General features: G+C 39.9%; 3 protein-coding genes across 3 annotated transcripts in view; 2 read left to right on the top strand and 1 right to left on the bottom strand.

The window, feature by feature from the left end:
* The window catches only part of LOC135479693 (phospholipid-transporting ATPase IF-like), a 69609-nt gene extending 60321 nt beyond the window's left edge, over positions 1-9288 (top strand). Inside the window, exons 30-31 of the mRNA XM_064759597.1 lie at positions 11-102; positions 5259-9288. Of these exons, the coding sequence (XP_064615667.1) occupies positions 11-88 (78 nt within the window). The 3' untranslated portion in view covers positions 89-102; positions 5259-9288. The remainder of the gene's footprint in view (positions 1-10; positions 103-5258) is intronic.
* A 4008-nt stretch (positions 9289-13296) lies between these two features.
* On the top strand, positions 13297-14430 carry LOC135479692 (galactose-3-O-sulfotransferase 2-like). The gene has a single exon (XM_064759596.1). The coding sequence runs from the start codon at positions 13297-13299 to the stop codon at positions 14428-14430; it is 1134 nt and encodes a 377-aa protein (XP_064615666.1).
* Positions 14431-19330: 4900 nt separating this feature from the next.
* LOC135479691 (galactose-3-O-sulfotransferase 2-like) lies at positions 19331-20693 on the bottom strand. Its single transcript, XM_064759595.1, has 2 exons — positions 20674-20693; positions 19331-20486 (listed from the first exon to the last, which is right to left on the bottom strand). Exons 1-2 carry the CDS (start codon positions 20691-20693, stop codon positions 19331-19333), a joined length of 1176 nt encoding a protein of 391 aa, XP_064615665.1.
* Positions 20694-27968: the final 7275 nt, after the last annotated feature.

Raw genomic sequence — 27968 nt, 5'->3', positions numbered from 1 at the left:
TTCCATTCAGGCGTCGTTGGAGCCTGCAGCGCTGGGCAGCCAGTGCGAATCAGTCACAGGAAGTGGGATTACCTTACTGCGCGACTAACTACACTGTAACAGGTAGATAGATACTCTTTAACACTTTTCTAATTCTGTAGATGACTTGTACTCAAGGCCATGTTGGATTTCTAAAAGAAGAATTTCATGTTCTGGCCTGGAGTGTGCCTTTCACTGGACCATGAATTTTATTTTATTTTTTGGGGGGGTTTTAGAGATTAAACATGACTGCAATAGCAAGTCGTCTGTTCCCAACATACAAAATGAGGAATTGAGTTGTGTAGGCCAGTGTGCAGTGCCACTAATGCTGAAATATGTATCAGAGGGGAATTTTGGCATACCAGTACTCAAAGAATTCTAGGCCTGCAGTAGTTAATATGAAAAACTTATCAGGCAGTAAAATAGTTTTCTTTTTTGGATGGAACAGATTTTCAGACTATCTATTCATTCATCAGTATGTATTTTTTCCAGAGAGACTAGAATAGCCAGTATTTGTGCATTTTGACGCTTTTGGTTTTTTAAATATTTTTTATGATATCTATTTTTGTCATCTAGGTTTGTTTCTAGTGAATTGAAATGAAAATCTTGTCTTTGATGAAACGGAAGACTTCAATGATCTGAAGATTTTATGTCGTGTCTGTAACATACTGTGGTAGACTGTTTTAAGCAGCCATATATTTTACCTTAACTTGCTCACAATCAGTACCACTGGACAAAAGTGAAAACCCAAGGGCTGTCATGCTACCTGTAGTTTTCCAATCGTAGTACCACACCTTGTGTAGTGGAAGTACCAATCAAACCTGAGCAACTCCCACCTACATGTACCCCCTCCCCAACTCCCCAAACACACCACCACACCTCCCAGCCACGTTTCATCCTAAACCAAAGGACAACAGCAGTTACTGTAATGTTGTTTCGAGAGCTCCATGCCAACTCCTGGTAGATATATTTTTCCATGTTTTACGTTAACTGTGTATTTGTTTCCGTCAGTCTGCTTGATGTACATGTACCATTAATGTCCTATGTATGTACATGTACCATTAATGACCATATATAATTAATGTCATGTGTATGTATATGTACCATTAATGTCCTATGTATGTACATGTTCCATTAATGTCCTATGTATGTACCTGTACCAGTAATGTCCTATGTATGTACATGTACCATTAATGTCCGGTGTATGTACATGTACCATTAATGTCCTTTGTATGTACACATCATTATGTATGTATACTGAAAACTATAAATCTGGCTGTATCTAGCATGTATTGCATTGATTATTCCGGTATCAACGCTTGTGTCTTTTCATACTCTGTCTTTGTTTCATTTTAAACCATGTTTCATTTTCATTTCCGTTTGCTTCACTCCCAAAAATGTGAGTGCACAGATTGAATGTAATGTGCATTTATACCCAGATTTTATAAATAGTTTGAATTCCCCCCAGTTGTATTGACCCAACCTTGTGCATTGATTTTAAGCATATTTATACAGTTACCTAATATGGGGATGTATGTATAATCTTTGTAATCCAAATAGCTTTGTTCTTTGTATGTGTATAAGAATCACGACCTGCATGAACCAGTCCACAAGTTCTCTCAAGTTCCCCAACCTGCATGACAGTCCCTAAGTTCCCCAATGTGCATGACATTCACTGATTTTCCTCAAGTTTTCCCAATCTGCAGGACAGTCTCTGAGTTCCCCAATCTGCAGGACAGTCTCTTGGGTTCCCCAATCTGCAGGACAGTCTCTGAGTGTCCTAATCTGCAGGACAGTCTCTTGGGTTCCCCAATCTGCAGGACAGTCTCTGAGTTCCAGAATCTGCAGGGCAGTCTCTGAGCTCCCTCCAGTTCCCCAGTCTGCAGGACAGTCCCTGATTTCCCTCCAGTGTTCCCAATCTGCAGGACAGTCCCTGATTTCCCTCAAGTTTTCCCAATCTGCAGGACAGTCCCTGATTTCCCTCCAGTTCCCCAGTCTGCAAGACAGTCCCTGATTTCCCTAAAGTGTTCCCAATCTGCAGGACAGTCCCTGATTTCCCTCAAGTTTTCCCAATCTGCAGGACAGTCTCTGAGTTCCCCAGTCTGCAGGGCAGTCTCTGAGTTCCCTAGTCTGCAGGACAGTCTCTGAGTTCCCCAATCTGCAGGACAGTCTCTGAGTTTGCCAATCTGCAGGACAGTCCCTGATTTCCCTCAGGTTCCCCAATCTGCAGGACAGTCTCTGAGTTTCCCAGCCTGCAGCAGTCTCTCAGCCTGCAGCAGTCTCCAATCTGCAGGACAGTCTCTTGAGTTTGCCATTCTGCAGGACAGTCTCTTGAGCTCGCCAATCTGCAGGACAGTCTCTTGAGTTCGCCAATCTGCAGGACAGTCTCTTGAGTTCGCCAATCTGCAGGACAGTCTCTGAGTTCCCCTTGACTGCAAGACAATCTCTGAGTTCCTGTGTCTGCATTTCTCATAAGATGACCAATCTGGACATTTTATTAGGAGTTCAATATTTGCTTTGTAGTCCACGGTTTTAGTCAGCTGGTTGTGATGGGTGTTTTTGCTTCATTTGGAAGCTTGTCATCATGTGTTGTCCATGTATGTATCTGTGGGAATGTAGTCCAATCTGTGCTTTGTCTGACTTGCCCACTCAGTACTGTAACATCTCTGAATTAGGCCCCTCTTATTATGACTTCTGTCAAACTTCTGTGCCTATTTGTACAATCCCATACAGTACTTGCGTGTGAATTTTGAATCAGATGCTTAATTTTCACAAGATTAAATGTACACATTTGTACCATACATATGTGTATATGGGAAAGCTTATGTGTGTATCATATGGGCCTGGAAAAGAGAGCATGTGTACCATATGGGCATGGAAAAGCTATCATGTGTACCATATGTACATGGAAAAGCTAGCATGTTTACCATGTGGACATAGAAAAGCTTGTGTGTGTACCATATGTGCATGGAAAAGCTAGCATGTATTCCAGATGGGCATGGAAAAGCATGTGTGTGTACTAAATGTGGATGGAAAAGTTACCATGTGTACATGGAAGAGCTTGTGTGTGTGCCATGTGTACATGGAAAAGCTTGTGTGTGTACCATGTGCACATGGAAAAGCTTGTGTGTGTACCTTGTGTACATGGAAAAGCTTGTGTGTGTACCATGTTTACATGGAAAAACTTCTGTGTGTACCATGTGTACATGGAAAAGCTTGTGTGTGTACCGTGTGTACATGGAAAAGCTTGTGTGTTTACCATGTGTACATGGAAAAGCATGTGTGTGTGAGATATACATGTATGTACATGGAAAGCTTGACCAAGCTGCTTGGTTCACTCTGTCAACACCAAGAGCCAGTGTCCATTCTCATAACTTGTTTACCCCTCTAACAGCACGTTAACGGGAGTACTTCGAGTTTAAAATGAAGTTTTTGTGGTCAAGAGTGCAAAACAAGCAAAGGGGCATGGATCAGAATGCTAAAGGCTGTCATGGCAGTTCCACTATACGTTTGCATATACTTCATATGTCATATATCTATATATGTATATAAGAATATATATCAGCATTTTATGTATTTTGTGGAACTTCAGCATATGTGGCTTTACTATGAGTACCGGTATATGTATGAACTGTATGTATAGGCCAAATTGGAATCTCAGAAACCATGAGGAGAAAATTTACCCAGATCTATGTATATAGATGAATAACCTGAATTGACCTATAAAGTCTGTTGCTATGGCGTTGTTGTAATACAGACTAAAATGACAGTGCTTAAACAGTAGCCCTCAGAACCTGCCATGAATGAGTGTGTTCTTTTGAGAGTTGAATTACATTTTCTTTTTAATCAACATGGGTTCAATCCATACGCATGTATCACATGGATTACCTCCCTTGTCTGACGCGCTACATACAAATGTCAAAAACAATTTTTTGAAAAAAGGGTGAAAATTTGTCTCATAATTTTTGTTAAAATGTAACTTGTTAGTCATATCGGTGAAGAAGTTTTACAGGAAAGACAGGGGATAGTAGGTCTTGCCAGTTTGCTTTTTATTTGGTCATGTGATCAAGCTTGGCTTACTGTGGCTGCTTAGGCTTTGCCTGTTAGTTGATAATGGAAATGTGTAGAATGTATACATTATACACATTCAGTTGAACTACTTTACTAACCTCATATGTGATGCTGAAAAGGTAATTTCTGTGGGTAAGGATTGTGGAAAAAGTTAAATGTGGTCTAGGTTAAGAAAAAAGTACCACCATTAGCCTCTGATCTAAAATGAACTATTCGTTTTTGATCGGTGGTAAATACAGGTACTATTTCTTGATATGTTATGAATAGACTAACATTTGAATTTTGGCAGAACTCTGCATGCATTGGTCTAATAGACACTTGACTGACTTTGATTAATAATTTAGTTACATTTAACTGCTAACATGCTTTTGACTCATTAAAATGTAATAATGCTTCAAGATTTTAGATTAGGAATTTCAGTTCCTAATATGGATTGGGGGAAAAAAAAATAAGATGCTTCTAGATGTACATTTGCAGTGTTCATGTATTTCATATATTCACAGCCACTTTTGACTTAACAGTCAAATTTCACGAAAAATACTCTGTAAGTGGCCTGTAATATGATGAATCACTCAGAATCATGCAAAATGTGTGATTTAAAGCTAAAATGTAGGAGAAATACAGTAAACGTGGCTATTATAATTGATGTTTGTGCGCTTGGTCCATCTCAGTCTGGCAGTCTGGATCATGAGTTCACTTCAACGACAACAGACTGGTGGGCAAGGAGACCACAGGGTCAAATCTAGCACCTGTCAGTTCACCTGCACCTTAACGTCAGGCAGTTTGTCAGGTACCTGCTGAGGTGTGCTGATTGCCTCTGGGCTCAGCCTGGTTTCTACCCACTCATGAATCACACTGCCTTACAGCCATCATATTACTGAAATATTCTTGAGCTTTCTGTTGAACACCAGGTGTGAAATGGAAAATGCATGGTAAAAAGTAATTTCTTGATTGTTTTGACTGTACTGGTTGTTGATACAGATAATGTTGTAGTGTTGAGCTTTGTCTTCAAAGTATTCTCCAATGAAATGATCAAGTAAAAAGAAAACTAAAATGTGTTCAAAGACACGACCAAGTATGTTTGCCTGGTTAAATTTTCCACATTTTGTCCCAATGTTCCAAGATTGTAGTTTTACATGCTCTGAGAAATCCTTGTTCTGATTTTGTAGGAACCAACTTGTTCCGTTTGCATCTGCAGGAGCTCAAGAGGGATGTGGCTCCCCCTGTGAAGAGGAAGCTGACTCTAGAGACCGCTGCATATTTCGGACCTTTGCACATATTAGAAGGCAGCTGGCAGAGAGACCTGTTCCTGAAGCATCTTTCAATAGCCCTAAAACCTAATTGGGTCATTTTGATGGTTTGTTGAAAGGCCATGTTGGTAAAACCTGGGCTCACGCCTTGTTCATACATGGTATGTGAGGAAAGGAGTCCTTTGAGGTGCTGAAAACGCAATTTGTGTAACACCAAAATTAAGCAACTCTCGAAAACAGCACGTCATGCAAAGCATATAATAAATATGGCATCTTCACACCCATTTTTTTTACCCAAGAATGGAACAGCATAAATAAGGAGTGATGTAATTATGGGATGGCAGTATTGTTGTTCTAGTAGTTGTTGACCTACTGCCCCAAATTTACAGTATCTCTGACCTATTGACCTGGTTATTCTTTATGACTAACACCTGGAATTTCACAGAGATGTCCAAGCATTTGCATATCAGCTATGTCTCCGGTGGATATTTTGCTGAAGTGAAAAAAGAAATGACTTATTTTTTATTGTCTTCTGTCCACATTCTCGTCTTTTCTGCGGCAGTTCACCAGGGATGTGAACTAAGAGGATGTGAATTTTGTAGGGTGTTTATTTCTTAGCCTTTACTTTTTATATCTTGCTGCATAATACTGCTTGTCATGCAATTAATTTGTTGGTGGTGTGTTTAACACTGAGTATAGTTAACACGATGACACAGGAGCCTCTCACCAGACGGCTTCCTTTCCAATCATACGTGGGAAGGTCTGGCAGCAAACTGCGGATGGTCGTGAATTTCCCTCGGGTTCTGCCCAGTGTCCTTCCAACATAATGCTGGCTGCCATCATGTAAGTGAAATATTTTTAAGCACAGCTTAAAACACAAATCAAATAAATAAAGATTAATACGATAAATATTAAAGTGATAAATATTAATACCAGGTACCCAGTTTGTTGAAGTATTTGCTGATCAATATCACTGTGCATTATGTTCTAAATGGGCGAATAAGTAACCTATGTGCACCATGCTATCCATTAATCCCCAAATGGAGGGTTTGTACTGAAACTGAAGGGTCATTGGATGTACTGTAAAATATATGATATGAGGCCCTTGAAAGTCCTTAAACATTTTCTTTCATGAGAATTGTGTAAATGATTTGATGTCTGCAATAAAAATTCTATGTTTGGATAAGGCTGTACAGACGTTCTACGCAGTACCTAAGACTAAGAAGAGTTAAAAGTTTCAGGGGGCCAATTTCACAAAACTCTGTAAGTTTTTTTTTTTTTTTTTTTTATTGCGATGTACTTTTTTTTGTACATAACATAATGATGGCCAAAGTGATAACGGAACACAAGAAAATATATGTGAAACCCTTAAGTTATGAAGTTTTGTGAAAGTGTGCTATGTAGTGTGTACTTGCTCAATACATTGTAAATAATGTTTTGCTCAGTGAAAATATGTCTTTATGAGAGAAATATCCATGTAGAAGATAAATATGAATGTATGTAGAAGATATAAGTATACAGCTATATTGATGTTTATATGAAGTGTTATATATTTATTTTGATGTGTTTATCTGACTGATGTGGAATCATGAGTGAAAAATTCCATCATGTACATGTAGAATGCATAATGGTGTTGTGATCATTGTTTTTATTCAAATGGTTGTTGTTAAGATGATTTAAAAATGCCATCTTTAATTTCTGTACAAAGGTTTTTTCATAAACTTTACATCCCACCATTCTTCTCTCTTCTCGTCCTGTTGACTGGACTTGATTCTGACTAATATTCAAAGGTTGTGTATTTTTCTACCAGTCTGCGGTTAACGTTTGTCCTTTAGAACTGTTTAATATATTTTGAACCAATATAAGTATATTTGTATACATGTACTTGTTTATATGTTGAAGATTAAATAATACTTACATGTACATGTATTATTGGTGCTACGACAGAGGGGGGTGGGGGGGGGGGCTTCTGCAAATTACTGTGCAGGTGACTCGAGGTTAGGTCATTTGCAACCTGTTTTCTTGACCTACTTACAATTAACCTATTCTTGGAAAGATAGCACTTGTGTGTCGGTGAAGGACTTTTGCAAGGAAATGAAGAGATAATATTTTTGTATGGATGTTAAATTATTTCTTGGCTTTAAATGCATTTAAGCTGGGTTTTTTTTATGCAGTAATGGTGAACAAAGTAGGATTGTGTACTGCACACACAGAGAACTGTGACGTCTTTATACTGTTCTAATGATTTGTCTGAAAAGCCAGAATGACACATTTTCACACACACACAAGAAAAAAATTGAGAACATGTGTCACATGAAAATAATATTCTTGCCAACATGTAGAAAAATTTGGTGAACATGTGTCTATTTATTGCGTATATTTATTTGAAAAAGATGGAGTTTCCATCAAGGATGCGGGTCACCTATATCTGTGAGGGCCAGATTTGAGCGTTGTCGCTCTGACTGCATTTGTCGGGCTCAACTGATCTAATCATGCATTAATGACCTGATACACATCTTTTAGAGCTGTTACTACGCTAGATTAAAACGCATTTACCATGACGACATGTTGCCACGTACATCACAACTCGGTGCATGCTGCGACTGCTTCGTAAGAGAGGCCCCATGCAGTGCTGGACACTCTCGTTGTGAATTTAAGAGTTTGGCATGTCGACTCAACAACTTATCACACACGTGCTAGTTAGAGAGAACAGTTCTTAGTCCAGTGAGAAAATATATGTAAGGCTTAGGTGTGAGTCAAATGACACTTGTTGTGTTCAGTTCTGAGATGTTCATTGTTTGTTTCACTTTGGGACGAACATAACAGTTGTATATTCGTCCCAGTTTCCATCGCTTTTTTTTTTTATCATTCTGTTGCCATTTTCATTTGTAAACTCCATTTTGTAGGCAGCTGCGACTGTTTAAGCATGTTAATTATTATGTAGCCGGTGGAGTTAAATGCCATTGATGAACATGTAGGCTCCTATACTTATCAGGTGTTACTTTAATTGTCGTTAAACAGTGGCATGTTGGACCCAATCTGATTATAAAGTCACTAACTCACGGTGACTTCATCCATTGTGGCTTGGCATTCCCCCCCCCCCCCCCCCCCCCAGTAATACAAGGTCCGTGACCTAATTTACATTCCCCATGTAGGACAAGCGTATTTCACTAAGTCTGCATTTAGACTGTTAACATATGGCAATTTTCCAAGCTCAGGAAGATAAAAGTTTGATTACCGGTAATTTGTATTCCAAATTTTGACTTAAATCAAAACTGGCTTTGTGGATTTTAGCCTGGTAATGCATTACATGCATCTGTACAGAAATCAATTCAACAGTTAAGCCATTTCTGACTTGGGTCAATATTACACATACGATTTTAGAGATGATCATCGGGCTCCAGAAATTAAAATGTTTAACCATCTGGTAAAAGTGGCCAGCTGGAAAATGGGTTAGAATTGTAACTTGCTGTACTAAAAACTTCATAGGTATCGTGACGAATAATTTTTAAAAAATTGCTTCGTGGAATTTTCCATTTACGTGTAGCCTACGTATCCCATGTTTCGATTCTGAACTAGCTCGGTTCAATAAGAGTGATATCCCTTCCCTTGGTCCATTAAAGATGGTCAATATGCCTACTTATGTGAGAGTAGCTCTGCTACTTATTGTTTATGTAGACCAGCCTGGGCTTCATCCATATCGTCATAGCCTGTATATCATTTGTTCATATCCAGTCATTATTCGTTCTAGATGTGAGTAGTCATTTCATGATTATATTCATATCACTCACCTTTTGCTCAGGTATAGAGAAGCAATCGTTTCTATGACTACATGCTTTATATTTTGAAGAATTTTTCATGCACTTGTGTATGGTACATAGTTCCTCAGCTCTGCATTAAATGCACGCCTTTCTGTAGGCGTATAAGTAAATAAAACTGCCTTAATTCATTTGAACTGGTTGGCCTTACATTCCTTTTAAATGTTAAACTTTATTGTAGACAAGCGCTCAAGGCCTGAACTGAACGTCGACTTTGGTGATACGTGACGGTCTGGCGGCTGACCGCCATGTTGACGTTTAAACTAGGCCTGGGGCACGCACGCGCTCCGCGTCACTGGGATGAGCAGGGTCTAGGCCCGCCCACACTTTACCTCTTGTTGTATGGTGTCAGAAAAATACCATTTGCCACTAGGACAGGCGCTTGAGCCGATGGACTCTATGTTAGAACGCGAGAGATATTAAGGTTTCAGGAACTGGACTACATTTCACTGAAGGTCAATTTTAGATCTACATTGTAGATAACCGCTTCGGTGGCCTAATGGATAGAGCATCCGCTCGAAGTCGAGATACCCGGAGATCTAACCAAAGACTTCAGAAATGGCACTCAGAGGTTAGAGCCAGGAGGCCCGACTTCTTGCCCAGGCGTTAGTGTAATTTGACTGGGTGGAGTGTCATGTCTAGTACCCGGCATGATTTGGTCTGCCCGACATAATATTTCAGTGGCAGCACTTTGTCGGCATGAACTCGCCCTATCATAGGAAGACCATATATGTACACACACCTAATGACCTCTCATCGTCATATGACTGAGTAATTGTTTTCGACGTTAAACCCCAATCGTAAATACATACATACATTGCGAAAACAAACCAGATGGAGGAAGGTCTTTTTCCTTCAGCATTTCGATGTCGAACCGAGCGTAAGTGTGATGGTTTTGCGGGATTAGAACTTGGGATCTCCTGATCTGAATCCTAACAACTGATGGGAAAAGAAACTATACACTATACAACTATATGTAAAGGAGTATAAGTCCTTACTAGTATAAGGACGGCAATGAAAAGCTGTTCCTGCTGCTAGTCGTGGTGATATACGTCTTACCTTAGTACCGTAAGCTTAATTCTGGCGAACTCACCAGTTTTTACGTACTGAAAAACGTTTTGCGAAGAACGTTGACGTTTGAATGGAGGCAAGTTCTAAAAAGATTTTATATTCACAACTATAACGTCGAGGAAACAGAACACAATTTTTTCTCTCTATTACATGTACAATTCAGACGGCTCAGTGCATGCCATGGCCTCGTCGTGATCTGGACCATAACCTTACCTCTATATGTCGGAATTAAAAATGTTCCCTTTCCCTATCGACTTGTCATCGTCCAAAGTATTTTTTTTTAACCTGCACTCAATGACTCCGCCTTCCTCATTGTGTCAGCGACTGATGGATCCAGGATACCGTGAGGCTTCGATAACCTTTAGCTTTGAGTGAGTGATTGAGTGCTTGGGGTTTAACGTCGTACTCAACAATTTTTCAGTCATATGACGACGAAGGAATCCTTAGGGTGCATGTACCTGTAATGTGCCTCCTTGTAGCAGGACGGATTTCCACCGCTCTTTTATCTAATGCTGCTTCACTGAGACGACTTAACGAAGGCAAGTAAGCCGCCCCGCCCGAGCCATTATACTGATACGGGTCAACCAGTTGTTGCACTATCCCCTTCATGCTGACTTTAGCTTTGAATCAACACGTCAATTCACAGCTCGTATGTAAATTGCAATTAAAACTGGTAACAGGCAAGAGGGAAGGAATCTTCAGTTTTTAGTGTCGGACGGAAGTGAGTGGACGTTCTAGGTATGTCAACCAATTCAAATTTCAAATTCGTAGCCTGTGGATAATTTCCTGATCGAATAAAAACATGAATATCTCAATCGCGTTTGGCGGCAAATGTTCATAAGATCACCATGTTGACGTAATAAACGTGCACAAAACCCCCATGCAGCGGAGTTAGACACGGCTATGACATAGACTGCCAGAGATCCTGAACACTCCGTCTATACTTACCCACAATAGTGTGGTATTCTCACGCACTGTGGAATTTAAGAAACTGACTGAAGGAGTTTGATAGAGTACCCTTGACACACTTGTGCTCTCCATCAATAACTTGTGGTGTAGATTTGAAGTGCTAAGTGCTAACTGTAAATATGAGTGTGCCAAGATCTTAAAACGTTACGCCACGTAATGATAGTTTGCAGGTTGTAAACAGATGTTAGATAAGAACATTTTCTTTGACACAGACTATTTGGATCAGGAGACCCGTTTTCAAATCGTGATGTGATCCACAGAGTAAATCCCTCAGCCACTACATGTACATTATAGGGGCGAAGTCGGTTTGTTGGTGTCGTTGTCAATTTATACTTATACAGATGTAAAAAGAAATTCTGCATTCAAAAAGACTATGGTTGACCCACTTGTATTCAGGTTTTCTATGTCAAAGTCAAAGCAGAAAAAAAGCGTCGCATTTTGGTGATATTTATAAATCACAAAATGAATGTTTTTGTCGTTTTTTTTTTACTGATATTCCCACAAAATACAGAATATAACCCGATCGTATGGATCATTAGCATAACAAGTTATGAATAGTTCACACAATACCAGGGGGTTAGACCACATTTTATTCAGTATAAAGATCATACAGAAATCTGAGGCTGGGGCTGTACTGAAATCTGACTGCAGTTATAGGTGGGATTAGTAACATACGTGCACCAGTGCTGTTTGTTGTATTAGGCGGTGCACCAGTGCTGTTTTCTCATTACGTTTTAAAGACGAGCCTCGGCTAGAAGACCAAGAAACACTTTGGTGCAGCAATGTCAAATAATGGAAACTTTTTGGCTAAACGGCGAAATAGCCTCTAGGCATAAGCGTCAGTCGCGCTTCCTTTCCCCGGTGATGCTCTCTCTCTCTCGAGATCAGTGAGAGTATATCCGTGTACGTGACAGACAGATCGGCAGGTGGGATTGTCTTCCACTGGGCAACTTGATAGACGACAACGATGAAAGTGAGGTAAGGGTCTAATACGTTGATTGTTTTGGTTAGTTGGGCTGCCTCACAAGTTATTGACTCAAAATTAGTATTTCAACAACACTCCATTAAATGACTAAGTTTCTAAAGTAAAATATAGTGAGTATAATACCATACTCCTTACAGCGCATGTGCTGCTCTATACGTACCGTTTACATCACTGCCATCATCAGCAAATTTTGTACAGAAATATTGAACAACGCCAAGGTCACTGAGGTTACGGTGATGAGTCAGGAAGTGATGCCAGAAAACACAAAATTATCTCAACCTTTCTTTCTATTAATACTACTATAATACACAGCCATTCTCTTTATCTAAATTATGCTCAAAGTGAGTCTAGCCAACACTTGAAACAATTTAATTTGTTGATTGTTCTAATAGTTCCCCGCGAGGGCAACGGTGGTGAGGCTAAGCTTAAACCAGCCAATGTGTGTTGCGTACGTTCCAAAGGCCAAGCTTGCCTAGTGATACCGTAATGAAAAGCGAACGGGGAGCGCGGCACATACGTTTTAAGGAATATGGTACAATAAAATCTTGTTTGAAAATACGAACACATCCTTCAGGATCTCTGTCGTAATTATATCTAATTCCGCGGAATTATCCGAGGCTATGGACTGAATGAACATCCACGTCTGTATGTGTATCCATCAATTTAGTGCTTTTATGTACTATTGTAATCAAAGGGCGACTGAACACATAGTTGTGTTCGACGTGAAAATTATGCACGTCCTGCGAGTTTGGAATTTGACAAGGACTGTCTTCCATGCGTCACTGAAAGTTGCTAACTATCTCTCACATGGTATCAGTGAGCTTTTCATGTATCATTTCTCAAATACTCTTCTGGTAGCTGGTGGGTTAAGATGGTGTGGAAATGAGTCATGCGAATATCGAATGGAAGGCCTCTTCATGGTCTGCGAGTGTCATACGAACATCGGGCATGACGCTTTGTTCTGAATAATTGGATGGCGCGGGGAGGTGTGTGTGTGGGGGGGGGGGGGGTGGATAGGAGTCAATACAGAGCACTTAAATTTGAATCTCTAAATATTAGCATTATTTATGCAGCGTAGTTTGAATCTTCTGCATTTTGTAGGGCAATACGTGAGATGCTTTTCCTGGCGGTCGGCGGGTGGCTCTTCATTGTCAGCTTTTGGTTTGTCGTATACTCAGGAAATTCTACAAGACGAACGTTTACGGAACTTTCTGGGGCGAAGAATCCGGAAATCCTGACTTTCCGAGAGGAGCGGAAAAAACCCAAGGTGTCCGAGGTCCGGCGGGTCGTGTACGTTCGTATCCCGAAGACTGGCAGTAGCACGATCACACTATTAGTATGGCGGTTTGCCTGGATCCGAAACCTAACTGTGCTAGCCGTGAAACCTCAATTTGAAGGTACGCGAGAACGGTTGAACCGCGAGATGTTCTTTTTACCTCCCCATGGACAGAAGTATGACGTCATGGCCGAGCATGTGCTCTATGATAAGTTGTCATACGCTGAGTATTTCGCTGAGGATGCTATCTACTTTACATTACTGCGTGAGCCTTTCAGTATGCTATACTCAACTCTGTACTATGTACCTCAGTTTAAAAAAACTATCACCGCGGAAAACAAAGTGGAAACTTATTTGAAAAATCCCGCCAAGTACGACAACATTGGTATAATGGCAAATCGATCATATACAAAGAATCCCCAGGCATCTTACTTGGGGTTAAAAAGATGGGATTTCGACAGCATGATGAAAATAGACGAGTTTATATCCTCTGTGGATCGTGATTTTCCGCTGGTGATGATTCTAGAGAGACTGGACGAATCACTAGTATTCCTGCGCCGGATTTTGAAATGGCCAATGAAAGACATAATTTACTCCATAAACAATGTTAATCGCCATAAGCCACAGTTGAGATTTAATCCCCGCCAGAAATATATATATAGGAATTGGAGCTTTGCGGATCACAAGTTGTACGATTATTTTCTAGCGAAGCTGGAAAAAGCTATTCAAAATGGCGGTGCGGAATTTCAAGACGAACTGGATGTTTACAGAAAATGCAAAGGGGACGTGACTACGTATTGTCGGTTTCGAACAATAACTGATGAAACTTTGTGGATTCCTCAGAGCCGGTATAACGAAGCTTTCTCAGTCACCAGGAAAGATTGCTCTTTGATCTTTGTAGAACCATTGGTTTTAATAAGCAGCATACGGAAACGACAAAACTCATTTCCTTACTTAAGTCCGTCTCTTTGAGAGCCATACACAGTTCGCTGTTTGTTAGAGGTGAGTGCTTAGTTACAGTACGTAATCAGACTTTCATGTGCTCACACTTTAAACATTGCTTTAGTTCCTTTAGTTAACAAATAAGGCCTAGAGTTCAAATAGTGGGAATGTTTCAGAGTAGACGTCAAAGATTCCTGCAGTTTCCATCTGTATGCGCTTGTAACCAAAGATTTACAGGTCAAATGCAACATGTACTTCAGTTGTCTATTTACAATGAAAGGACTATTGGTGCGATTTTTTACGCGGAACGTCCGTTTTTTGACGCCTATATATAGATACACATTCCCAAACATTCAATCAAGTTTTCATTTTCATCAGTTGTCTCACATGTATTTTATACTTCTGTCCCCCGGGCTGTGCCCGGTTTCCACCCACCATAATACTGACCGCCGTCGTATAAGTGAAATGTTCTTGAGTACATCGTAAAACACCAATCAAATGAATAAACAAATAAATAAATAAATAAATTTTATGCTTCTGAATTTCTGCCAGTTTTTTGTTATGAAAATAGATTGGTCTGTATTTGCATTTTGTCAGAATACTAGTGGTGGCTGTAGCATATGAAACTGCTACATCAATAAAAATAGATGTGTAATCTTTGGCTGGGCTATTGTTATGTGAACGACTGCCGTCAGCTTCCAAATTTAGCTTGCCACTGTTTACATATGCTAAGTTTAGTGCCTGCTGTCTGCCTCTGCCTTAGAATGTTCCAGAATACCCTCAGTTCGGGGCCTGTTTGTTTGCAACAAGTGTTCAAGAATTTTCTTATTCTGGAAAATTCCACCAATCTATATAAGACCTATGAAAGCAGGTCAAAGGAGGAGAAAGGAGATTTACTGAGAGTTTTGGATGCTTTCGCTGTGTGTTACATATTTGGCCTTTTGTGCTGAATTTTGGTGTCTTTATAGCCTCTGGCTTTGTTATACCCTATCTCCCCCGAGCACTTGTTCAGTCTGAACTTGTATATTTAACTTGTGCTCTTGTGTACACAGTGCTTATTAGTACACGGACCCTGTCTGTGGAATTTTGTGTATATTTCGTCATACACTCAGTTATACTGTGGATTTTCCCTCTTATGAATACTAAAGTAACACAAGGCGAAAGCATCCAAAACTCTCAATAAATCTCCTTTCTCCTCCTTTGACCTGCTTTCATAGGTCTTATATAGATTGGTGGAATTTTCTAAAATAAGAAAATTCTTGAACACTTGTTGTAAACAAAAAGGCCCCGAACTGAGGGTATTCTGGAACATTCTAAGGCAGAGGCAGACAGCAGGCCCTGAACTAAGCATATGTCAAAAGTGGCCAGCTAAATTTAGAAGCTGACGGCAGTCGTTCACATAACAATATTTTCTAATTATTTTATTTTCTAAATTTCATATATCATTTGATGTCGATATGTTAATTCCAAAAATGTGAAATCCAAGCGGCGTTGATTTTTTTTAGGCGAGAAACGTTTTAGAATTATTTCAATAAACTCCGAAAGGTTTTGAGGAAAGTGACAGAACTGTTGAGGGTTAACTGTATGCCATCAGCACACAAATTTATTTTGTACTGCTTAAAGCGATACCTTGAACGTCTTCATTTTCTCTTAATATCATTAATCCAAGTATTTCCCCACACAATGTAAACAAATATGGATCTAGTAGGTCTCCTTGCACGCGTCCTGTACCATTATATGGAAGGGTGACATGTGCGCATTGTCTGTATATTTTAGTCTGGATTATTTTTACCCATTTGCGGATAGATGTACAGAAGTTACATCGAGTTATAAACAGACCGGATTTGCTCTACCACGTATAATTCTTATTATACTTGATACATTCCTGATGGGAGCAAAAACTCGAAACTACAGTTGGAATATAACGATGTAGAAACTGAAGCGTTTTTGCTTACGTTTTCTGCACATCACAAACCAAAGACAAATTTTCAATTCTCGTTGTTTCCTTTGAAAGCAAGGACCAGGTTTGGGTTTACTGGGCATAATAGCTGTAACGGGTTTACTGAAAGTAGTAACTGTGATGGGCTTACTTGAAAGCAGCAACTCCGATGACCTTATAACGATATGAGGCGACTCCGTGGCACAAGGGGTAGCAGGAGCCTCTCACCAATGCGGTGGCTGTGAGTTCAAGTCCAGCTCATGCTGGCTTCCTCTACTGCCGTACGTGGGAACGTCTGTCAGCAACCTGCGGATGGTCGTGGGTCGATCACTTGTGTATTGTATCGCCTTAGATGCGTTGTAAGAAAAGGTGCCAGTATTTCAGATGAAACTACTGGGAATAGCTTTAAAGAAAACAGCAGTGTTCGGCAGAAAACGGTTACATTTAAAAGAAATCACAAATGACTTTTTTTCTTTAAAAAAGAAAACTGAAAACATGTGTTTAAATTGTCTGATGTGTTCACAATAAAACCTAAAGAGTTAAAGAGTAATACAGCAATTTAAAAGATGCAAAAGTCAACGGGGCAGGTCGGGCGATGGACCAGCTTAAAAAGCCCCATCATTTATTACTTTGTATTCTTTTGAGAGCTTCTTTAACCGAGTATATAGAGATAACCATTAAGCAACGAGCAAGTTTTAATTGATGCAATATACTTTTGTTAATTATTTATTAAATATGCATATAAAATGTTCTGGTAAATTTCACAAAAGTTCAATAATAACAATATTTTCAAAGAAATTAATATAGGCGGGCAAAGCCCATTTTCATACAATATTTGTCACAAATATAAAATTTTATAACCAGACAAAATACAATAGGACCATTCCCAAAGGACTATACATGCGCTTAATTTCGCTCCATGGAAAAAATGTGCATTGCGTACTATGATAATATCAGGATAAATGTATACTTCAGGACACATGAAGCAATGAACAAACGGCTTTGAAGACTAAACGTATCAGCAGGTGCAACAATATATTATGAATAAAACACTTCATGAAAGGGACTGACACTGTGCGATCCCGACCTACATAAAACGCTTAAGTATCCTTATTGTTTATGTAGTGCGAGACCATGCGGAGCCAAAAAGATGCTTTTACATGGAATACGTTTAGTTCACGAAACTCGGATTTATAAAAATATTTTCTTCAGCTTCCCCAGAAAAGGCTTTTTCTGTTTAAGGAATTATACCGTTTCTCTCATAAACTACTGTTTACTGAACGGTATACGGTGTGTTCAGTCTGTTGTGTATTGTAACGCCTTAGATGCGTCGTTAGAAAGCGTGCCAGTATTATCAGATGAAACTACTCAGAACAGTTTTAAAGAAAACAGCAGTTTTCGGCAGAAAAGGGTTACATTTAAAAGAAATCACAAATGACCTTTTTTTTTAAAAAAAAGAAAACTGAAAAGCTGTGTTTAAATTGTCTGATGTGTTCACAATAAAACCTGTCATAGCGAGTCCTATATTTGCCATACATACAAATTAAAATTGCTTTTGATGAACACGCTGTACACAGCTGGGCATCGAATTTATGGCAGTGATATTGATGGGATATAATCCATACCAATATAGCCTGGCTCACTGCCAAACAGTGGACACTGTTCATGTTTTGTTTCCATACATAAATAAATTGTTTCACTCGAGATGCACAGAACTGATTCTGAAGATATTCTAAGCGATATAAAAAAAAATTCCAACATCCTCGAGAAGACAGATATTTTCATCCAGTTGCTGGCTCTTGCTGGCACATTTTCCAGACAAGACTGAACCAGACGGAAACAGTTGTATGACAACCTATACATTGTGACCTGTTAAGCGTTCAATGTCGATTACCGATAGCCTCCTTGTCTTACAGTAACCAAAAGGATTTAATTTGTAAACCCATGCGTAATACACTATGTTGAGACGTAATATACTATGTTGTGGCATACACACATGCGCATTTTTCAAATAGTTCTCTCAAGCATTAAATCCTCTCCAGCGCGAAAACTTCTATCAGTACTTCCACTCCAGTGTCTCATTTCACCTGCGTACATAGAACCGTCTGTAGGATACTATAGATGACTAATAACAAGAATTGCACAGATCTCAATGACGTCAGCTACTTGACATCGGAGGAATGTATGGTTCAAACCGGTGACGTCACGCATCGACCCATTTTCCGGTTTGTTCATTGTTGAATACTCGTACTGCCACAATAATGACCAAAAAGAGGTACGCAATACAACCTTCGGGACTAGTACGTACATTTCGCAGCTGGGAAGAGAAACAGCATATGACAAATTTAATTACGTATTTAACGAAGAACGGCACGGATGATCTCAGCCAGCGAAACACTCAAATTCCCCCAATGCAACAATCAAAAACGTGCAGTATTTAAAAAAATGTTGGCTGCTATTCGTCACATCACACACTGTTTGTGAGCCTCCGGTTCCCAGTGCTTTGTATAACTGGCGTGATTTGTTGAAAAGTTGTACCGTCCGAGCTCGTTGGCTTCTGAGACAGCAAAATACTTTAAAGCACAAAGTCGATTCGCAATCATGCTCCAGAAAGTGTTTTTTAGGGTTGGGCTGATCCTAGAACTATACTGCGTATATATCTCTTTACAAAATGGTTGCTGGTCATTCCATTTTAGATTTTCACCTTTTAAACAATTAGATTCCTTTTGTGGAGTTGTGATCAGAGCCACGTGCCGATTTCCAAAGGCCAGTTTTAATGTCAAAATTTGAAAGGTCATATAAAGTTACTATTTTGCACTGTAGGAGATAAAACTGAAAGGTCTCATATAACAAGTGCTATTTTAAGACAAATTAAGTGGAAAAAAGCAGGGTATTGTATTGATGTTTTCAATGTTTGCTTTATGAAATCGGCACCTAATGATCTTTGGTACACGGCTTTTAGCTCCCCTCAGTTAAATCCAGGCAGGCTGTTTAAAGTGACGGGCTAAGAAACGGATAAGCATGTTGACGTTTCCTTATGTTACTAATTAGAACTAGAGGCTCCACGTATATCAGGGAACAGTCCTTTCTCGTGATTGAAAATCTTTCGTTGTATGGACTTTCCGTAAACAGCATATCCTCATCCATTATGGTTTGAAATCTGCAATACCTAGCGATATCCATTTTATACTTCCTGAACACCGCGAGCTCCTCTTGCAGCTCTGGTCCGGCTTCTTCGATGGATTCCTCTAATTTCTTTTTGAAGAAATTGTACAATTTGTGATCGGCCAGGCTCCATTTCTTGTACTTTTCTCGGTGTTCAGGCGTGATTTTGAGCTTTGGTTTGGCCGAGTTCACATTTTCCACCGAGTAGATAATGTCCTTCATGGGCCATTTTAGCACTCTGCGGAGCAGTATTAATGATTCATCCAGCCTCTCGAGAATCAAAACCACAGGGAAATCGCGATCTATAGAAGATATCAGCTCCTGTATTTTCCCCTCGTTGTCGAAATCTCTTCGTCTGAGTCCGAGAAAAGAAGATTGTGGATTTTTGGTGTATGAGCGACCAGCCATAATGGCGGTGTTGTCATATTTAGCCGGATTTTTCAAGTAAGCCTCGATTTTGTTCACTTCAGTGATGGTTTTTTGAAATGCCGGCACGTAATACAGAGTAGAGTAAAGCAGACTGAACGGTTCGCGCAGCATGGTCACATAGACGGCGTCCTCTGCCAGGTAATTCGAAAACGACTCCTTGTTGTAGAGCACGTGTTCAGCCATGACGTCATACTTCTGCCCAGGGGGAGGTAAGAAGAACATCTTGTGGGTCAATCGGTCTCGTGTGCCTTCAAATTTCGGATTCACGGCTAGCACACTGAGGTTCCGGGCCCAGGCAAATCGCCAGACTAACATCGTCATGGTGCTGCTTCCGGTTTTGGGAATCCGAATATACACGATTCTGCGCACTTCGGAGCTTCTGGCTTGCGTCGGCTCTCTTATGTCTCGCTGTGATTCCTGGCTGTCTAGTTTAGAGTAAGACAACTCAGAGGAATTCCAGTCCTTTGTGACGGCTGATCCGTAGTACATCAACAACAAAATGGCGATGACTGCCCAGAGGATTAATGTCGCCGATACAGACTTAATCCGACACCTACAAAGTAAACAAACATTTGAAAACTTATCAGTATATCTATTTCAGAGATGGCGTATTCATATAAACCTTTTTTAGATGGCGTATTCATGTTTGGGGTATATTAATTTATTTGATTGTTGCTTAACGGCATGCTAAAGAACTTTAAACTGCTACGATTGTAAACCACTGATTACTGGCGAGATACCTGAGGATTCCCCCTTTCATTTCAGCGGGTGATTCTGAATCTTTTTTTTTTGTTTATATTTGTAACCTTTTTGAGCTATAGTAAAAAAAAACTAATTCCAGCCGAATCCGCTTTGTTTTTCTACCTTGTTGAGATACAGTAAAAAAAAAAATTTTATCGTTTTGAAGTTACATAATCTATTCAGTGTACTGTGAATCTAAAATTATGAGGACATAAAATTTGTACTTTGCACTGAACTGTAGCTCAATGTATCCATTTTCAAAGATATTTGAACATATTGGAGCTATATGTACGATTAATAGTTTTTCACTGGAAGTGTGAAAAGGCATTACCGTATTTCAGAAATAGAAATGGACAGAAATTTTAGCCAAAAAAAAAAAAGAAGCATTTAAGCCCGTTCATTTTCCTTAGACTAGACGTGTGTCTTAATACGCTTACACGCTGTGTTGCTGACTTTCTGTTTCAGACATTTTCTTGCCGTAAACTACGGGAAGTCCTTGTCTATTTATTTTATTGGTGTTTTACGCCGTACTCAATAACTCTAATACGACGGTGGGCAGTATCGTGGTAGGAGGAAACCCGACAGAACCCGGAGGAAACTCATCTCCTTACGTACATTTACTGTCGGAGATGAAGCCGGTCTGAGCGGCATGCGCTTCAACTGGAGGGTGGTTAGCATTAGGCCTATGTTTTAGATTACTCTATGAAGTAACATAAGATGCATAAAAATAGAGAAAAATATTAGGCCTATATTACCTGTAAGTTTTTGCATGTTTAGCGTTTGTAGCCTTTGGCATATCCGATTTTTCTTGCACCTTTCTTTTTTCTTTCTTTTAATGGGTTTAATGGCCTCGGCTTGTCAGTGACAGGGTAGCTAGTTATATGACACTTCTCTACATGCCCAGTCACGTGGTTATCACAGCCATACAACACTAGGCGAAGGGTGGGAATATTTGTTATACCGTTCCACTCACAGAAAAGTAAAAAAATGAACTAGGCTGTGGGGTGGCAGCTGGTGTACTGGCTTGTCACTTCACATTTAAACAACAACAACAACACTTTTGTTTGGGAAGTATCAACGCTGTCCTGCTGTTCACAGGACGGGGAACGTGTTGTTCTAACGTCGGGTCAATTCAGTTTGCCTACAAAGTGATATTGTGTTTGTCTCTGGTGACACCAGAGATGACAAACCATCCAGTCACATTATACCCGCACCCTGTTTCACGCTTTGTGAATAACAGCTAAGTCTGGTAAGGGACGTTGTGGTATGTGAACTTGTGGATTGTTTCTAAAATGTTAAAACTATTCTAGAGTCTTATGAAAAGAGGCACTGACCGATTAACGAAAAAAAGTAATAAGAAAATATGCGAGGACTCCAGTAAAGGGTTCCGGTTGTGTGGAGGTGAATTAATATAGGGCGCGTATGAAGTCACATGCATTTGGAAGACCATATACATTATCCGAGTTCTCTAAAAGGTGTTCGTTTATTAATGTGTGTGACACCCCCCACCCCATGACCCCCGCCCAAACACACCCATTCCGAAGAGTTGTAAATTTTAGCGAAGGTATAATCGACTATTTTACTCCCCTCTGCTTTCTTGCACAACTTTTTGTTAGAACCGGTTTATTGCCTAATTTCCGTAAACCCAAAGGCTTGTGTGTGTCGGGGCAAGAAGAGGCTGGCGAGGGGGGCAGGAAAAGGAGAGTTGTATCACCGCATAAATAGGGGTTTGTACAGGTGAGGTTGCTATCATGTGGTAGAGAATAGTGCACTAAAGACTGAATGCTTCTCAAAATGAGCATAGGAGACGCGTGTCATTACATCAGTCATGACATGTCGTGACGTCACTCATGCCGTCAGTCGTGACATCAGTCATCACATCAGCCATGGCATCAGTCGTGACATCAGACATGGCATCAGCCATTACATCGGTCATGACATCAGGCCATTACATCAGTTTTAGCTTCAGGAGGACTGTGGGTGCATAAATAATCTCTATGGTGCTTATTGGTGCTGATATGGGGCTGGTAACGTCATGAGTATTGGGAGCTACTGGCAATTTTCAGCCCGGCATATGATCAGTGCCCTGGACTATAAACTATGGTAATTAAACTGTGTCGAGTAGGCACAATACTTGACAATAGACTGCCGACATTTGCTTTTTTTTGCAGGTGTACATAAGTAAATTCCTGAAGTGTACGGTATTATGCATCATATCGATGACTGAACGATTATGGCTTAATACCACAGATTTTGTTGAGCGAGGAAGGAAACAGAAAGGAAACTCTGGCTTTCCAAATCACAATTATAACATGCTTTTATGTTTTACAGTCTCTTACCGCAAAACCATGTTGAAATATCCGTGTGTAAATCGATGTGGAAGAGCTCAGAGGTAAATCCAAGCGGCGGACTCCCTTCACCCGTCCTTGTGTAATCCAAGCAGGTCTCGCAATCCTTACCAATGTCTGCAATCACTGCAACTACAATTGTGCGGCTTTGCTTACTCGGGTCGTTCTAGTCAACTGACCATAACCCATGACAGCTGAGCTCATGACAGGATTTCCACGGGCTTTAACAGTTTAACTAACTCTGTTCGCTGCAGGCAGGAAGATCTAAAAATAGATCAGCCTCGACTTGAGTCAGCCAACTCACTGGGCATGCATAAGCTGAGTAGGACAAACAAAAATTTGACGAGGCAAAGAAGTTAACTTTAGTGTAAATCTGAAAGTAAATTACTATGCCAGTGACATTTCATTGATGTTACGGGACGTGTTTCGGGACGTGTAACAGTGACAGCAGATATGCAGGGAGAGAAAATATGCAGGGGGTCTGGTGGATTCCCTTCCCTTAACCACAGTTGGAGCGTGAGAAGTGTGACAGGTGGGTGAACTCGTGTGGCCGTAAAGGCTTCACCAGTGCGAATCTCAAGAAATTGACATTTTATTGGTGGAATTGGTCCTACTGAGTTACACCCGGATCCTAAACCAGCTATTTTTTTTTCTCCAAAACAGGTAATAAACCTACCATAAAACTTGTACAGTTAGTTTGAGATGATTTCCCACTCCTCGTCCTTCTTATCTGAGGGACACACATGTAACTTCAGCAAAAGTCTCTTTATAGTCCGTCAGGCGGCCTATATCATAATATAGCCCTAGTTAAATCAAACTAAAGGTTAGTTGTGGCTTTTTGTTGATATGTTATTATATGGGCCACACCTAGTAAGATATATCAATAAAAAATCTGCAACTTTTAATTTAATTAAAATTGAATTCTAATTTAATTGAACTGAGTTTACAGGTATAGGCCTATTTCCCTTTGCAAATTTATACCTATACATGTAGTATCATGAGCCTGTATATAAATGAAAGTATTGACTTTTTAAGGAAAATTTATTCCATGAATTCAGTTGTTCAAATGTTCTTCATTGTGGTTTTAATTTCTTATACAGGTGGAGAAAATATCTAGGAAACGAAAATCACCAACACATAGGGCGCCACTTGTTTCTAAACAGCATAAGTTGTATGTAGCAGAAACTCTTTTGACTTTGACAGAAGTATTGAATTTAGAAGAAAATGCCCATAATGAGCAGGGTTGTCAGGTTTGTTGACTTTTTTTGTTTACTTACACTTAACTGTACAAGTATTATTAAAAACAGAGTAAAGTTTTCCAGGATTGTTGTCCAAGTAAAAGAGTATTAATATGAGTAGGTAACTATTGTCACAAATATGTAACATTGAAGTGACCCGGGTATGTCTGTTTGTTTTTGGCTTTTTTTTGTTTTGTTTTTCTTGTTTCAAATATGCATATGGACTATCTTGCTGTCTGAAATAAAACCTATCTACCTATCTATCTTATACACTGTTTTGTAAATATTTTTCTTTTTCTGTTTACTTTAGCAACCTCATGCAACAAAGAAAGATGCGGCTGTGCAGACAGATTTTATAGAGGTTCACAAGAGTATGCAAACAGAACCATCAGTTAACTCAATGGAGACTCAAACATACAACACCTGTTCTGAAAAACGAAGAAGGTTAGAGAGTCATATCCTCCGCCAGAAGTCTACAAGAGTGGAAAAAAAAACTGGATGAACCAGATAAAGTGCGCCTTTCTTGCGGAAGTGTCATGGAAGATGAGAAGAAGATGTTCTTCTATACCGGCCTATATGTGTCTCAATTCATGCATTTATTTAATGCATTGGGTAGTTCTGTCAACTCCCTGACATACTGGCGAGGAAAGAAGACTGCCAGAAATAAAGTAACCAATAAAGTCCACAAAAGTTTGGAAAGACGCTATGTTTGCTTTGTGTTTGTCCTACGCGGGCTTAGGTTAGCCACACCCCCGACTGCCGCTCTAGACGTGACGTCATAGTCAAACAGGGCGAGATGTTTGAGCCAAAGCGGCGCTCTTCGCCCTTCGTGGTGCTGCGCGCATCTGTTGGATGCAGCGATGCAATTAGCACACTGTTTGTTAATTGATTCTTGGCAGTGGGCTTGGACCCGACAGAACAGATCTTGGAAGGGTCATTTTTTGAAAAATATTAGTGGAATAAAGCCCTCTCGGCCGTATTGAACAGTTTTGTTGTTTGTGTCGGGTCTGTGGTCATTGCACGGTCTACGGCCTGTCAGGTCAGGACGTGCTGAACACAGCCATTTGAGTTCGGGACAATGGATTACAATGGATTACGTAACACTGTCCATGCATGTACTCGATATAGTCATAGTTTACACTGTGTCAGGCCATGTGAAACACGTTAGACCCTCTCCCCTAACTCACGGGATACAATGGTTACCTTTCAGGTGGAGGTTTGGGTGGTAAGAGGTGAACAAAGAGACAAGACCCCAATACAGGTTTGCCCTGTTTCTGTTTGACACACCTCTCGAGCTGTCAAAGGGGAATTTTGCCAAGCCGTGTTTACATGTGTAAGGATTTGAGAGGCACAAGTGCTGCAAACCTCAGCTGGTTTTCCTTACTTTCAAACAGGAAGGTCAGTTTGCCTGTTGAATCATGTCAACAGTGGATCTATGTCTTGTGGAAACACCTGGCTTCATGGACAAAGGGTGTGTAGATATTTGTTTAGAAATTTGGACAAGTCATACACCTAGATTATTCTGGAATTTCCGTTTAGCAGAATATTCTACTTCCGACATGCAAACGATAAGATGGCCGCAAAATCTCAGCCAGATCCATGCCATTAAAGTTTAGGCTGATTGGTCATGAGAATTCTTTGGTCATAGCAGTTCCCTGAATCTACATTTGGCTCCAATTCGTCTTGATATTTCCAGAAAAATACTATTCCGTGAAATATGAATGAATATGAACACAGTCATGCGCTGTTCACCCCGTATCACGATAATCATCAAAACAAGAGATACAGGGGGGTGGGGTGGGGGGGGGGACCTTTTGGTCTTTCGGTCTGTTTCCATACATTTGACGTGGGATATATCGAGCTGTACTATTTTAGTATTTACCAGATTTGACAGATTAAATAATGATCAAAACTTGTACATATATTGACCCCGTATTCATTCGGGTAGTGTCCTAGTGTCTTTGATAAATCATTTATTTATCAGTAATAGATGTGGCTCAGTTTTACAGATTTTTTTTATAGAACAGTATAACCCCGTCTTATTTCTGAGCGGAAATCTCATGTAAGCGAACTTTGCCGTGACAGTATCGCTGCTTGTCTTGTTAACACGAGCAGGCGGTTTGCTATAACCCTCCTTTCTCGCGATCACTCAGACCCGGCGCGTAAGAATTACGACCCGGACTGCCACGGGACGACAATTCGAATTAAGACCAAACCTAGCGCCCAGGGCGTAATAATTACGCGCATGCGTAGTATACGGCGCGAGACATTAGCATCCACACAAAGAATATATTGAACGGATTAAACTACTATCGATGTAGACTACTCATTATCCAACCTTTGAATTCGTCATACATTACCTCGATTTACGCTAGCAGGAGAGATTGATGTGGATAGCATGGTGTGCAATGATATTTTCCAGTACAACTATATCGAACCGGTTCCGAGTGAATGACCTTCCCCCAAGACACATTGAATTCACTGTAAAACTAGATAAAACTAGGCCGCGAATGACAGGTACATGTGTTTCCAAATCAAAGATACATTTTTGAAAGTTTTCTTTGCGAGGAGGAGTACAGCACAGAACCTATGTTTTTCATGAAAGCATACGTTACAGATGTACGTACATGTATAAGATACCATAGGTCATCAGACAAACTAGTTTACATGCAAGAACGTTACCTATGTTGAAACAACACGTGTTATATTTTTAAAAAATGTTAGAATGAACCGCATGCAGTCGTTTCTCCATAAACGTGTCCGCTAAACCTGTAGTTCACACGCTGAATGTAACAAATATATCCCCAAACACTTCGATATCGACTGCAAGTTGTGTAAAATCCAATCAGTTTAAGGTCGAGTGGAGGTCTAGAGATCAAATCATAGTTTGTGCATAGTTTCCAGAAGTACAAGAAAATTTTTTCCTGTCAACCTCATCAAAATTGCTGTACAGTACATAAATTGACATCTGCTAGAGATACTTATTAATAATGTGTACATTACATGTACAATAAGAATAACTATATTCCCACAGCACTAGAAACCGTATCTCATTTTGACATGTCTTTAAGTGTGTTACGTTTGGGTAATAAAATTGATAATGAATATTTCAAGGCCGTGTGCTAAGTCATATTACAATAACACCCTGCCACCATATTCACAAAATATTACACATTTCAACATATCCTAGTGGTGTGCATGGGTGAGCGTAATTCTGCGATTCATGTAGGCCATGCTTTTGTCACGTCAATGAAATGCGCCGAGCTAATATCTTATTCCCATTAGATTAAAAACGATACCAAACATTCCCATTTCTGTAAGGAAAACATATTCTACCTAAGACACAAACTGCTAAAACTGTGTGGTATAATCTGATGCCATAACTGGTTTACTGCTTCTACCATTAAGAAGTTTAACACGTCCATACCATGTAATGAGTAAATAATTGGGATCTGAAAGGCGGAGGTCGAAACAACTTATCTCATCCCATGACTAGAGTTCACTCGGGGACTCATCCTAAATTTCAATCTTATTTACATTTGCACTAGGATTAAGGTTAACTCCGTGATCCGGTCTGGCGTTCGGCATACAGGGAGGCGATCAGCTTTCATATGACCTTCATGCATACATCAGTAAAATGTTCATACAAAAACAATTGTATAGTTAAAATGAAACATTTAACTTTATGTTATTATGATTGTGTATTTT

Source organism: Liolophura sinensis, chromosome 12 (genome assembly GCF_032854445.1).
Source record: "Liolophura sinensis isolate JHLJ2023 chromosome 12, CUHK_Ljap_v2, whole genome shotgun sequence".
NCBI classification, from domain to species: domain Eukaryota; kingdom Metazoa; phylum Mollusca; class Polyplacophora; order Chitonida; family Chitonidae; genus Liolophura; species Liolophura sinensis.
Note: the sequence above shows the minus strand (reverse complement) of the source record. Positions and strands in the feature narration are given on the sequence as shown.